Source organism: Mirounga angustirostris, unplaced genomic scaffold (genome assembly GCF_029215605.1).
Source record: "Mirounga angustirostris isolate CCGP_5_RB_7025 unplaced genomic scaffold, mMirAng1.0.hap1 SCAF_2, whole genome shotgun sequence".
NCBI lineage: Eukaryota > Metazoa > Chordata > Mammalia > Carnivora > Phocidae > Mirounga > Mirounga angustirostris.
Genome location: NW_026991710.1, coordinates 159,320,602 through 159,332,930, shown reverse-complemented (window position 1 = coordinate 159,332,930; position 12,329 = coordinate 159,320,602). Strand labels below are relative to the sequence as shown.

Here is a 12,329-nt window from a genome sequence, read left to right as displayed (position 1 = left end):
TCCCTTATCACCTCCTGCCACCTCCCCCCATAAATGTTAATGAACCCTACCTTCTGCCTCCCAGCTCCCTCTAGTCAAGGGAGAGAGTGGGGCAAAATTCAGGTAAACTGAGTCTGGGCCACATAAGAGGTCTAGGGTCTAGGCCCCTTGCCGCCATTCTTTTGGTCCTTGACACTTTTCAGGGAGTGTCCACCTCAGTTGATGCTCACGGTGGCAGTTTTGACAGCATCGATAATGGCCATTTCCTTTTTACAAATTAGCAAGCTGAGACCAGAGAAGTGAAGGGACTTGCCATAGATCACACAGCCCATGGAGGACAGGGCCTGGGGATGGGGATGAAATCCACGGAACACTCTCCATGCTGCCTCCCCTCTTGGAGCCCAGCACTGGCCTCTCCGTAGGGGTAAAGGAGCAAGCTGAGTCAGAAAGCCAGGCCTGCGGGTGCACAATGGGAAGGGACAACGAGCAGATGTCGCACCATGAAACAGGCTACCCAGCCATGCCCCAGAGCCCCCTGGCACAGACCCCTGGCTGAGCCCCAAGGCCAAGCTTGACTGCTGGCATCTGTTACCATGGAGACCCAGGCCTGGCTCAGGGGCTGGCCAGTGACAACAGGCCCCTCTCCCACCAATAGGAACCAGGCACTCAGGCTCAGAAAACTGGGGCCCAGACAGCGCTAGGTGGCACTCCCCACACCTGACTCCTTATTTCATTCCATCTCCCAGCTCACCAGTCAACCCCACAATTCCAACTCTGAACTACCTCCATGCGTCTGCTCTTACCTGTCATCCCAGGATTGAGGGCGGCAGGAGGTAGCCCTGAGTACCCTATCCGGGAGCTAGGAGCAGGCAGAGATGTGGGTGAGGTCGTGGGCTCCCGGAGAATGGAGCCAGAGCCAGCACCAACCACAGCAGAGAGGGAGATTCAGGCATTTCCTCGGAAGAGGCAGAGTTTAAATCCTGCCCCAAATGGAACAAATGTGGAAAATGATCAGGAACATCAGCCTGGGCAAAAGCAGAGAAGCAGGACAGTCTGGGGCATGCTGAGAAAATGATGAGCACTGGACTGGGAGTCTGGTTACCTGATGCCTTGTCCAAGTCATGCCACTCACTAACTAGCTGTGAGACCCTCCCTGGGCCTCCTCAGGGACCAAATGAAGAATCTAAGAGCCCTTCCGGTTTTGGGGTTTTTTTGTTTTTTAAGATTTTATTTATTTATTTGACAGAGACACAGCGAGAGAGGGAACACAAGCAGGGGGAGTGCGAAAGGAAGAAGCAGGCTTTTTGCCGAGCAGGGAGCCTGATGCAGGGCTCGATCCCAGGACCCTGGGATCATAACCTGAGCTGAAGGCAGACGCTTAATGACTGAGCCACCCAGGTGCCCCAAGCCCTTCCACTTTTGACAGTATGATTCCAGTATGGTTCCAACCCTGGACTCCCCCAGTTACAGGACTACCTCCGCACTCCCCAGGCTAGGTCAGGCTCAACAGGACCCTGAGCCCCCCGTGGGGCACCGTGGGCGGAGCTGGGAGCCAGGTGCTGGAGCTGGACTGCTGGAGGTGGCCAGGAGGTGGCCTTGGGGCTTGTCTGGGGGGGGAGAGGTGGCAGACAACTTTGTGGATTGATCTAGCTCAGGAAGGTGAGAAGGAGGCCTGGAGGTGAGAGTTTCGCCCTCCTGCTCATCTCTTTAGGTAAATACATCCACACCCAGCATTTCCCCTTCTCTTTCCATCCTGGGGGCACTTAGACCTCAGAGCCCAGAGCTGAGGTGTGAGCTCTGCTTCCCGATGCGGGGGCTTCCCTCGGAGATCCCCCTAAGCACGAGCCCGCTTCCACAGTCACCATCACCCACATTCTGTAGGGAAGGAACAGTTAGAGTCCCTGGTCACCAGCTTCTGGGACCTTGGATATCTCAGCCCAGAGGGCGTGGACACAGCAGAAAGTCTCCGGATGAGATAGAATAGAAAGAGCATGGACTTTAGGAACCTAGTTCCACCATTCACTAGCTGGGTCATTCTGAACTAACTACCTACCAGTGTGCCTCAGTTTCCCTGTCTGTCGAATGGCATAATACTGGGACGGTACAGAGCAGGGTGGGACCAGAGGTCATGTGAAGAGGCTGGTGGGCACTTCATCCCAGGCAGCTGCTGGTGGGCGCAGGGAGGAGGCCCTAGGGACAGCTGCTGCCCCAGAGAGGATGATGGGTGAGGCCCAAGAACATATTACACCTTTTGGCGTCTGCTCAGTGCAGTCATCTCATTTGGTCCTCCGACATCCTGAGGTGGTACCGCCCCATTTCTAGGAGAAAAGTGCCCAGGCCCAGAGAAAAGTAGCTCACGCCAATGCACCAGCTCTTCTCCGAGTCTGTCTTTTCTGAGACGGGTCCTTCCACAGCCCCAGCTGCACCTTCTCCCCCATCCCTGGCCCCCCACCTGTTGCACCCACTATTTGCTGCCAGTTGGGACAGCCTTAACACCTCCATCCCAGTGGCCAGACAGCAGAGAGGGGGAGCAAGGGGTCACAGAGGCAGTGGAAGCAAGCGCTCCTAGCCAAGCCCACCGCCTGCCCCCTGGAGGGAGGCTCCTCCTTTTAAGGCTGCTTCTGGGAATTTCCACCCCCAGAGCCAGACTCAGCAACCCCTGTCCCGGAATGATACCTGCACTCTCCCTTGGGGAGGTGGGGCACCGGACCTGAGGGCAGGAGAAGCTGGCCCTGGGAGGGGAGGAGGGGCCCTCCAGTCCAGGTCTGAGGGTCAGGAAAAACGGGGGAGACCACAGGGGCCAGCCTCCTTATCCAGCAGCTCCATCCTCTGTGCTCGGGTAGCCCAGCAAGAGGCTGGCGGCCCCCGCCGGTGGCTGCTTAGCCGGCTCACTGGCCAGGAAGGTGGACACCTCACACCTCAGTCTCCCAATTACGCCCTCCTCCCCCACTCCTCCTCCCCTCCCTTCTCTCTCCTCCTCCTCCCCTCTCTCTCCTCCTCTCCCCCCTGAAAACCTGTGGCTTGAAGAGACCTTGGCTTCTCTGGGACTCTACCCCTGGGGACTGCCCATATCTGCTCCTGAGTTTGGGGGCAGGGGGGCAACCGCCCCAAGAAATCTCTCCGGCGATGGGAGCCACCCGCCTGCTGCCCAACCTCACTCTGTAAGTGTGCTCCCTCTCTGGACTGAAGTTTTGTCGCCATTTCCAGCCTGGGGCAGACCTAATCTTACCGGGACCCCACACGGAGGGGCTGGGGGGGTGCCTGGTTGCTCGCCCTGGGTTGACGGCTGGCACCCACACCAGGGTCTGCCTTGTCTTCCCACACAGGTGCCTGCAGCTACTGATTCTCTGCTGTCAAACTCAGGTAGGCGGGCGCCCCCCCCACCAGCTTTTTCCCATCTCCCCCCACCCCACCCAGCTGGGGCGGGTAGTCTCCTCTCGGCAGGTTCTGGTCTCCCCCTGGATACAGATGGTTTTTGAGGTTGGGGGGTTGGTGTCAGCCTTTGGAGGCGGGTAGAAGGGGCTAAGGCACATTTGGGGATTCACTGAGGTCTTTATCTGTCCTCCCTCCATGACCCTCCCTGTCCCTACTTGTCCTGGAGTCTCTGTTTCTCTCTCCTTATTGCCACACGTGTTCCTCCCCCACCCAAGGCTAAATGCATGGGGCAGCCCAGGCTTGAGGGATGGAGTCTGGAGTGGTAGGTAGAGGGCAGAGGTGCTGGCTCAGGTGAGGCTTGTACTTGGAGGTACCTGAAAACACAGGTTTCCATGCAAAACCACTTGTGCGTTCCACTTACTACCCCACACCCCCCAACACGGATGTCCTGGGGGGCCACTGTCCTGGGGGATTGAGTGGACAGTCAGAATGCCCAGCCAGGGCGGGGTGACTCCTTACCTACAGGGCAATGAGGTGAAGCCCAAAGAGGTTTTTTTGGGACAAGATTCAGGGTTTGCATCTCCACACTCCCCCCACCCTATGTCAGCACCCCCCCCCCATGCACACCCCCCCACCCCAAGCCTCAGCCCCCTGTGCAAGGCTCGGTCCCTTTTTGTGATCCTCCATAAAAGTGCAGCTATTAAAATGCACTGGTCCAGAACCGCTCTGGGGAGAGATCGCTTGGCTTTCCCAGGCCAGAGGCCCGCTTCTCTTCATATCCAGTGGGGACTTTTTTTGAAGGTAAATGCCTTTTCTCTGGGAGAGGGAAAGGGGCTGCCTTTGAAGCAGTGGGGGGGTGGGAGAGAGAGAGACAACTCCCCCCCCTTTCCTTCCCCCTTTTGCTCTAGCCCCCGTTCCAGGCCTTTTGCTTCACACATCCAGGGAGAGCAAGAAGAAAGCCCCCAGCCTGGCCGGGAGGGGGCTAGGGGTGGGCCCAACCTGTTCTGGAAGGGGAATTAGCACAATGGTGAGGCTGGCCGGGCGTTTATGGCCTGGCTGAGGCCCCATTCAGGACTCAGGGAAGGTGGCAAAGCTGTCCTTTCCCCCTTGAAGTGCCCCCTCACCCCCCTTGGAGGGGGGGCCGGCAGGCCGGACCATAGCTATGCTTGAGGGGCCGTCTGACAAGCAGCTGTCTGCAGCAGTGGAAGGGGAGGTCCCCCTGCAGCGGGAACATGAAAGGGACAGGCCAGGTCCCGCGGGGAGAGCGACTTGTGGGCTGTGGGGTTGTGGGGGGGGCGTGGGGCTGCTTTTGTGCAAGGCCTGAAGGGGGACAAGGAGAGGAGGGGGCTTCAGGGGGGCCCTCTCTGCTCCTGACCTGGAACAGACAGCCAGAAGAAGGCTGCCCGCCAAGAGGGGCGGAGGGCCTGAACCTGGGCCAGGAGGCTGGGGGCTGGGGACAGGCCGGACCTAACCGAGGGTCCTGGGCCAGCCAGACCCCACTCCCTGGCAGGGAGGCAGGCCCCCACCCCAAATTCCAGGGTGGGGTGCGGGTCGCACTTCGCTGCTCTGAGTCTCCAGACCCTGCTCTCATAGGCAGGGGGGGGTTCTGGCGGCACTCCTGGCCAGTGGCTGAGCTGGAGTCGGAAATGAGCAGTGACACACATGAAGGGTTAACCCTGAGCGGGTTACAGGGTCAGCCTGGAGCCGCTCACTCACCGCCCCTTTCCTCAAAGCTGATCCTTCCGGCTCTGGCTCCTCCCTCTACAACAGAGTGGCCTCTGACAGATGCTGATCTGGGTCCAGGTCTGTCTCGGTGGTTGTGACTGGGCCTGGGATAAAGGTGGCCCTAGGGATCTGGGGCAGAGAAAGTCTGGGGCAGAGAGAGTCTGGCCAGCACGATCGGGCGGAGAGAGAAACATTTGAGCCTAGGGTTGAGGCTGTCACCAGCAGCTGCCGCTGAGAAATGGCATCAGGTTTGCACCTTACTGGAGAGGGAGGACAGGAAGTGGTCTGTTTTTCTCCCGCTCAGTGTTGCAGATAGGTAAGGAGAGACTGGGCCTGCGGCGGTACTCGGCCAGGCTTGGCAGCGCGCACGGTGGAACCCGGGGAGCAGGCAGCAGGCTGCAACATCGCCCCCACTGGCCACGAGCCTATTACATCGTGGCACAGGCAGGCCGGCGCCTCCCGGGGGCGCCCCTGGGCCACCACCCCTAGCGCCTCTTCCTGCTGCGGCCTCCACCTCCCTCACCCCTAGAGGAGGGAGGAACACTGAACCGGGGCCCGGCGTCTCTGAGAGCCCTGAGCACCCAGGGGCAGGGGCAGGGGCAGGGGAGGCGGGCAGGAGCTCGGGATTCCACAGTTCGCGCTGAAATTGGGTTCCTTCTAGCAACCAGAGTCACGATTCCAGGTGGGCACTAGATCACCAGATGTCCCCCAAGCCTGGCAGACAGAGAGCCCAGAGGTCACGACTGGCTCACCCACTGGCCTGGGAGGATCATATGTCCCCTTGCCCTGCACCTCTGCTTCCCAGGACCAATGGACCTGCCCGCATCACACTCACCTCCACACCCCGCTCCCCTGGATGGACCGGTGGTGGTGTCACCCAAAGCAAATTGACACTATTTTTCCCTTGGTAACCGCAAAGGGGGAGAATCACCCGTCTCCTAATTTTAACCAGTACGTGAGGGACCAGGGCGCCATGACCGACCAGCTGAGCCGGCGGCAGATTCGCGAGTACCAGCTCTACAGCCGGACCAGTGGCAAGCACGTGCAGGTCACCGGGCGTCGCATCTCTGCCACCGCGGAGGACGGCAACAAGTTCGGTGAGACCCAGCCCTCGTCAGAGGCCACTCACCCCCTGGCCTGCCTAACCTGGTCTCTCCCCAGATCCTGTGCCAGGGCAGGGGCCCAAGTGTGAGAGCCTCCCGGTGCCCCCCCGCCCAAGCTCGGAGGTCAGGCTGGTTGGGGGGCCCCCTGCCACACCCCTGAGCCGGGAACCCCCATGGACAGAAGTCTTTCTCCCCCTCCCCCGTCACAGCCAAACTCATAGTGGAGACGGACACCTTTGGAAGCCGTGTGCGCATCAAGGGTGCTGAGAGTGAGAAATACATCTGCATGAACAAGAGGGGCAAGCTCATCGGAAAGGTGAGACCTGGAAGGAGGGCGAGTGGTGAATGAACCAATCTTACCGCCTGCCCCACAGCACCCCACTCCCCTCCACTGGGCCCAAGCCAGGACTACTTCTACTCACACCCCAACACTCAGCCACTCTCTGGTTTCTCCATGTAAATGAGTCCCTGTGGGTCTAGAAGCTCTCAGAACACTTAGTGACCCGTAGTCTCTTCGGCTCTGATTTCCGGGCTATGTCCCGACAGCAATCAGTCAGGATTTTAGCACCTACATGAGATTGCAGCCTTCATGTTGAGGGTTAAGTGCTGATCAGGGCTGAGAGTGGGCACTCATACACGGCCACAAGCTCCTCCAAGGTCAGTGGGGCCCCCAGAATCCGTCCAGGAAGATGCATACTGCCTACAAAACTGCCTGCTAGTGTAACCTCTCCACAATGGCAGGCTCAGCACTGTTGTGTAGGGAGAATTCCATTTCCTTTAGCATTTGTCAATCCTGGCTTCTGATTCTGGCTGTTCTCACCAAATATTTGCTGATTTCAGTCAAGCCTCAGGCTTCTCGTCTATAAAAATGGGCATAGGGTCAAGGCTATGGATAAGGTCAAATGGGTGGCTGTGTGGTTCCTGACATTGTCTTTATTCTGTAAACATTTGCCCCTTCTTTTCATTAGAGGCTGCTTGTTGCCTCCTTTTCCTCCACCCAGCAGTTACCATTCGCCCACACTGAGGAGTGTTCTCATGTGCTGAGTACCCACTGAGTACGCACTGCAGAATAATCTGGATCTTTATGCCACGTCTGGGGAAACAGGCTCGGCATGGCTAAACACCGTTCTCAAGGTGTACAACTTGCAAATGACAAGCCTGTGTTTAAGTTCAGATCTGACTCCCAGCAAAACTTGTTCCTTTCTCCCACTTTTGCCTCTCCAACAAGGGCACCCGTCTCACCTCACCAGGCAGAAGTCCTTGGGCACACAGCCCCCATCACTCCCTCCTTTGTCCTACAGAATAGGCCCAAAAGGCTGACAAGCCAGACAGGTTGGGTGGACAAACTCCCCTCCTCACCCTCCTTCCCTCCGCAGCCCAGCGGGAAGAGCAAAGACTGTGTGTTCACGGAGATTGTGCTGGAGAACAACTACACGGCCTTCCAGAATGCCCGGCACGAGGGATGGTTCATGGCCTTCACGAGGCAGGGCCGGCCCCGCCAGGCTTCTCGCAGCCGCCAGAACCAACGAGAGGCTCACTTCATCAAGCGCCTCTACCAGGGCCAGCTGCCCTTCCCCAACCACGCCGAGAGGCAGAAGCAGTTCGAGTTCGTGGGCTCAGCCCCCACCCGCCGGACCAAGCGCACACGGAGGCCACAGCCCCTGACGTAGTCGGGGACACTGGGGGCAGCCGCCCCTCACCAGCCTTCCCATCCCCTTCCCTTCCTGATCCCAAGACTGGGCTGGGGTGGAGGGAGGGGAACCAGAGCCCCCAAGGAGGACCCTGAGGACCACCAAGCGTCAGAGCCTCCAGCCAGAAAGGGGCGGGACTGCCACAAACCAGGGCTGGGGCCTCAGGGCAGCCGCCCCAGACACCCCCCCACCGCCCCACCCCCGCACTGGAATAGGCCCCGGGGGTGGGGGTGGGGCAGACCCCCAGGCGGGGAACTGTAGTGTTCCCCTGGACGCAGGCTCCCTGAAACAGGTGGAAAGGGCAGCAGATTCAAGGCCTTGCAGACACTGTCAGGAACTCTGCTTGCTGAGACTTCCTCAGTCTACTTCCAGCCTCCAAATTCCTCCTGGCCAGACTGTAGGAAGGGACTTTTGTGTTTGTTTCAGGAAAAAAGAAAAAGGGAGCGAAAAAAAAAAAAAAAAAGAGGGATGGCCATTCTTCACATTCCACTACCCAGGCCTGCACCCCCATCCCCAATTTCGAGCCCCAGAATAAAACCATTTTCCTGCAAACGGGTTATTTGAAGGCGGGGTGGACAATCCAACTCCCAAACTGCGGGGTAACAAACTTGCCTCTCCGAGAGGCGCGGAACAGAGCCCGGGCGAGCCGTGGGAGCCCAGTGGCCCGGGGCCGGGCGTGGCCCGGCAGGTGGATGGGGCGGCGCTCGGGGCGCGGCGGGCAGCGCCGCCCGCAGTGGAAGCGGGGCGTGGGTGGCCCGGAGAAGGCCCCGCACCTCCGCCTGGCGCGAGACTGGCGGCCCGGGGCGTGCCCAGGCCCCGGGACCGGCGGGCGCACCCCTCCCTCCGCGCGGGCTCCGGTTTCCTGGCTGGCACAGCGCGTCCCGTGCTACCTGTTGGGGCGAAGCAAACCCAAACCCTCGGGCGGGCGAGCCGCCGGGGCCGGGGCCGGGGCAGCAGGCCCGAGAGCCCGGCACGGCGCCCGGGCGGCCCGCGGACGCCGCAGCCTCCTCGCCGGTAGCCAGATTGCCGTTTTCCGGTGAGGAGGGGGGGCAGGGGGATGGGGGAGGAGGGCTCGGCCGAGCGGAAGGGGGAGTGAGGGCGAGAATGCGTCCTCTTGTTCCCCAGGTCCTCGCGGGGGGCGGGGGCGGGGGCCACACCTGAGGGGAAGTCGCAATTAGAGGCGGCGGGCCCGGCCGCGCGGCCCAGGGGGAGGGGGAGCCGCGGCGGGCGGAGGGGAACGGCGCCCCCCTCCCCCGCCCGGGCTTCTCGGGTGGGCTTTCCCAGACGCCTCCAGGTGTGCTTTTGGGGAGTGGAACTAAGAGGCCATAAAAACCGCCTCTTTCCTCCTCTGCGCTGGCTTTTAATCTTGTTGAGGGGAAAGCCCTTCTTAGCAGGGCTCCCCGCCCAAGCCCGCTCTTCTGTTGTTGGACCCCCAGCCTCAGTTTCCCTTTCCTCTGCTTTCTGGGAAGCTGTTGGAGGGAAGTATTATGGAGAGAGAGGAAAAAGGAAAAAGGATGAATAGACCTCCCTTCTCCCCACTTTTCCCAAGAATGGCCTAAAAATAAGGACCGATTGGGAAGTTGGGGAGGAGCCTGGTTTAGTCAAAATGGGAGGTGGGTGAAGCAGCCGTCCAAGTCGGTGGAGGTTGGGGATCCCTCGCCTCTCCTTTGGTGAGGACTGGAGCAGTCTGACACCCCCAACTCTGAGCAATTTAGAAGGCACAGCCAAGAGGGAGGTCCCCCAGGCCCCAGGACATTCTCCCCCAGCTTGTCATAATTGCTTTGCACCAGGTTGCCCCCGCCCCATCACAAAGAGCCTTAATCCTGGTGAAGACTGCAGGAGATGTGTTGGGGGTCGTTTTCTGGGGGTTGGGGGGTAGGGAGGGTGGTCCGGAGCCACAGCTGATAACTGGTGAGTTCAATGGGATTTTAAACACAGGGGCACCGCCCAGCAATTACCTGAGGACAAAGGGTTGGGGCCCCCAGGTGTGGAGGTCTGGACTTGGGGGGCAGGGGTAGGAGACTGGGAAGGAGGTGTGTTGGGGAGGGGGGCTCTTACAATCCTGCTGATTCCCGCAGGAATTTAAGACATTCTTTAAAACTCTAGACTGCCTCCCCCCAGCCGGGCTCTCAGACCCACCCCACCATCCCTGGCTGGGTTAGAGACAGCTTCAAAGGTGGACGGGGCCCTTTGTCTTGCCTCTGCTTTCTTCTCCGCCTTTCTCCCGCCCCTCCTCCCTCTCTTTGACCTCCCCAGCACGGACAGGCCTCTGGGGGCCGGCTCCAGAAAGCCCTCACTGTTTCCTTTCTTGCTTTCTGAGGTGAGACCTGGTGAGGGGGGGCTGAGAGTGGGCAGGGTGAGGGAGGAAGGCGGCCTCGGAGGTCTGTGCCATCTCAGAGTGCCTTGCCCCGCCCCGAGCCCCAAGCCTGGCACGTCTGACGCCTGCTGGTGGCCTTGGGTCTCTGGCTTGGCTCTCTGAACCTTCTTACCACACCTTTTCATGCCTCTGCCAAGTCCAGGCTCCATACCCAGAGGGTGTCTTCATACTCTGGGGAAGTCTGTTCAGTTCATTCTTCTAAACTGGGGCTGATTTCAAAGATGCGGAAAGGAAGAGGCCAATGGAATGGATCTCTGAAAATGGGGTCTCAAGGGATTTAACATGGGTGGGGGAGGAAGAAGGCTTCCTTGAGGACCTCAGACCACTCCGCAGCTGGCTGCAGCAACCCTGGCTGCCTCTGTGTGCCGGAAGGTTCTAAGCAAGTGTGCAGATGGGGGTGGACACCGTGGGGGAAGACTTGGGGCAAGATGAGTGCATCCCTCTCCGGGAGGATGTGACAAAGTGGAGGGAGGCGGCAGCAGGTGTCTCAGATCCTGTGCTGGTTAGGATTACCAAGACCTCCAGCTAAGAATAGCCTGCATATTGATCTCCCCTCCGCTGTCCTGTCCTCCAACAGCCAGATGAGGCAGAGGGGGAAATCCACTCACTTTCTAGTCCCTGCAAGCTGGCTTCTATTAAAGTCACTCTACTGAGCCCTGTCCTTCATACTTCAGTGGCCAGTGAGCTCCCTGGTTTCAGACCTGGGCGTCCCCAGCCTCACAGCCATGAAGGACCACCCCTTTTTGAAGCTCTGTCCTACCTCTTCATTCTCTGTTGCTGGGACCCTTCTCTTCCCTGGCTCCTCTTCATAGAAACATTCCCTAAGATTTCTGCCTTTCTCTTCTCGCCTTGTTCTTCCTGCTGAGTCTCTCCTAGCAATGCAGCACGTCAGCTGTCAGCCCCTTGCACACCACTGCTTTCTCTCCCACACTCAGAAACTCTGCACCGCTGCCAGACCTCGCTGGGGTCTGTCTCAGTTAGTACAGTAGCTTTCCAAGTCATGTCTCTGCCTCCCGACACCCCTACCCCCTCCAGGATATCACACGGTTCGCTCACCCTACCCCACCCTAACCCACAGCTCTGCTCGCGTTATGGGATCACCAGTGGACTCCTTAGCTCCTGTACAATCCCGCCCAGCTTTCCTTCCCAGCCCTGTCCCTACAAGTCCCCTCCAGGAGCTCTGGCAAGACAGCAGCCCTTGCCGTCCGGCCAGCACCCTGTGCCCATCTTTGATCGTGAGGTTCCTACTGTCCAGCACGCCTTCCTCCAGAACGCTCACACGCCCAGACCGCTGCTGTCTCCTCTGCTCTGTAGACTTGCCTCCTCTCTTGGGCTAGTGGTCATCTCCGGTGCCCTGGGGCTCTCTGGCCACCCACTTGCCCTTGCCTTATGCACACATCACTGTACTTATTCGTGCTTGTGGGATGGTTGTACTACAAAGCAAGTGCCTCAGATGTAGAAGTAGTCCGTCTTTGCCTCCCCCATAGTACCCAGCACAGGACGTTCCACAGAGTAAGTATTTATTGAGGGAATTAAACCAACTGAAGGTCCAGAAAGAAGTCCTTGGCCCAGCACCCTGCAGTCCCTGGAGATGGAGGCAGAATGAGAACCAGAATCCTGCCTCCACCTTCCATCCTTAGGTGGACTTGGACAGGGATGGGTCCTAAGCACTTAATCCACAGACTTATTTATTCCCTACAACGTACAAGCACTGTGCTAGCCCTTCAGTTAACAAAAAAGACGGACAAGATATGGTATCATCCCCTGTCAAGATCTCCAGACACTTGAAACTTAAGGACTTTCGGAAATCTCTCTCTCACACCTAAGAAGATAGCAAAGTGGCATTTGGTACAGCCCAAAAGAGGAAAAAAGGAGATAGGAGCTATTGGAAATAAGGACACTAATGTGTACAGAACTCCAGAGATGTGCCAGGCAGCATGTGAGAAATACTCACGTATAACCCCTTATTCAGGGGGTAAGATTATTCCCATATCATGTGTGGGCGAGCTCAGACTCGGAGATATTAACTCATTCGTGGTCGCAGCTAGGGAGCATTACAGTCTACATTCTTGCCTGTCT

At 58.8% G+C, this 12,329-nt stretch overlaps 2 protein-coding genes across 8 annotated transcripts in view; both read left to right on the top strand.

Annotated features, from left to right (window-relative positions):
- The first annotated feature begins 4,907 nt into the window (after positions 1-4,907).
- FGF17 (fibroblast growth factor 17) lies at positions 4,908-8,418 on the top strand. Of its 7 annotated transcripts, none has more exons than XM_064585435.1 (4): positions 4,908-5,395; positions 6,032-6,176; positions 6,392-6,498; positions 7,559-8,418. In XM_064585435.1, the coding sequence occupies exons 2-4, from the start codon at positions 6,053-6,055 to the stop codon at positions 7,850-7,852; spliced, it is 525 nt and encodes a 174-aa protein (XP_064441505.1). In that variant the 5' UTR covers positions 4,908-5,395; positions 6,032-6,052; the 3' UTR covers positions 7,853-8,418. The 7 variants fall into 7 exon arrangements, with proteins under 7 accessions (XP_064441505.1, XP_064441506.1, XP_064441504.1 ...); XM_064585436.1 differs by having other exon boundaries at positions 4,921-5,327; positions 5,999-6,176; XM_064585434.1 differs by having other exon boundaries at positions 4,921-5,395; positions 5,999-6,176.
- A 220-nt stretch (positions 8,419-8,638) lies between these two features.
- The window catches only part of DMTN (dematin actin binding protein), a 28,671-nt gene continuing 24,980 nt past the window's right edge, over positions 8,639-12,329 (top strand). The window contains exon 1 of the mRNA XM_064585428.1: positions 8,639-8,909. The gene's annotated coding sequence lies outside the window, so the exon portion shown is untranslated. The remainder of the gene's footprint in view (positions 8,910-12,329) is intronic.

Coding starts and splice junctions, on each gene's coding strand:
- FGF17 (XM_045879310.3), top strand. CDS start 5,936: ATGGACCGGTGGTGGTGTCACCCAAAGCAAATTGACACTATTTTTCCC. Junction 6,177..6,391: donor GGAGGACGGCAACAAGTTCG/GTGAGACCCAGC, acceptor CCCCCGTCACAG/CCAAACTCATAGTGGAGACG. Junction 6,499..7,558: donor GGGGCAAGCTCATCGGAAAG/GTGAGACCTGGA, acceptor TTCCCTCCGCAG/CCCAGCGGGAAGAGCAAAGA.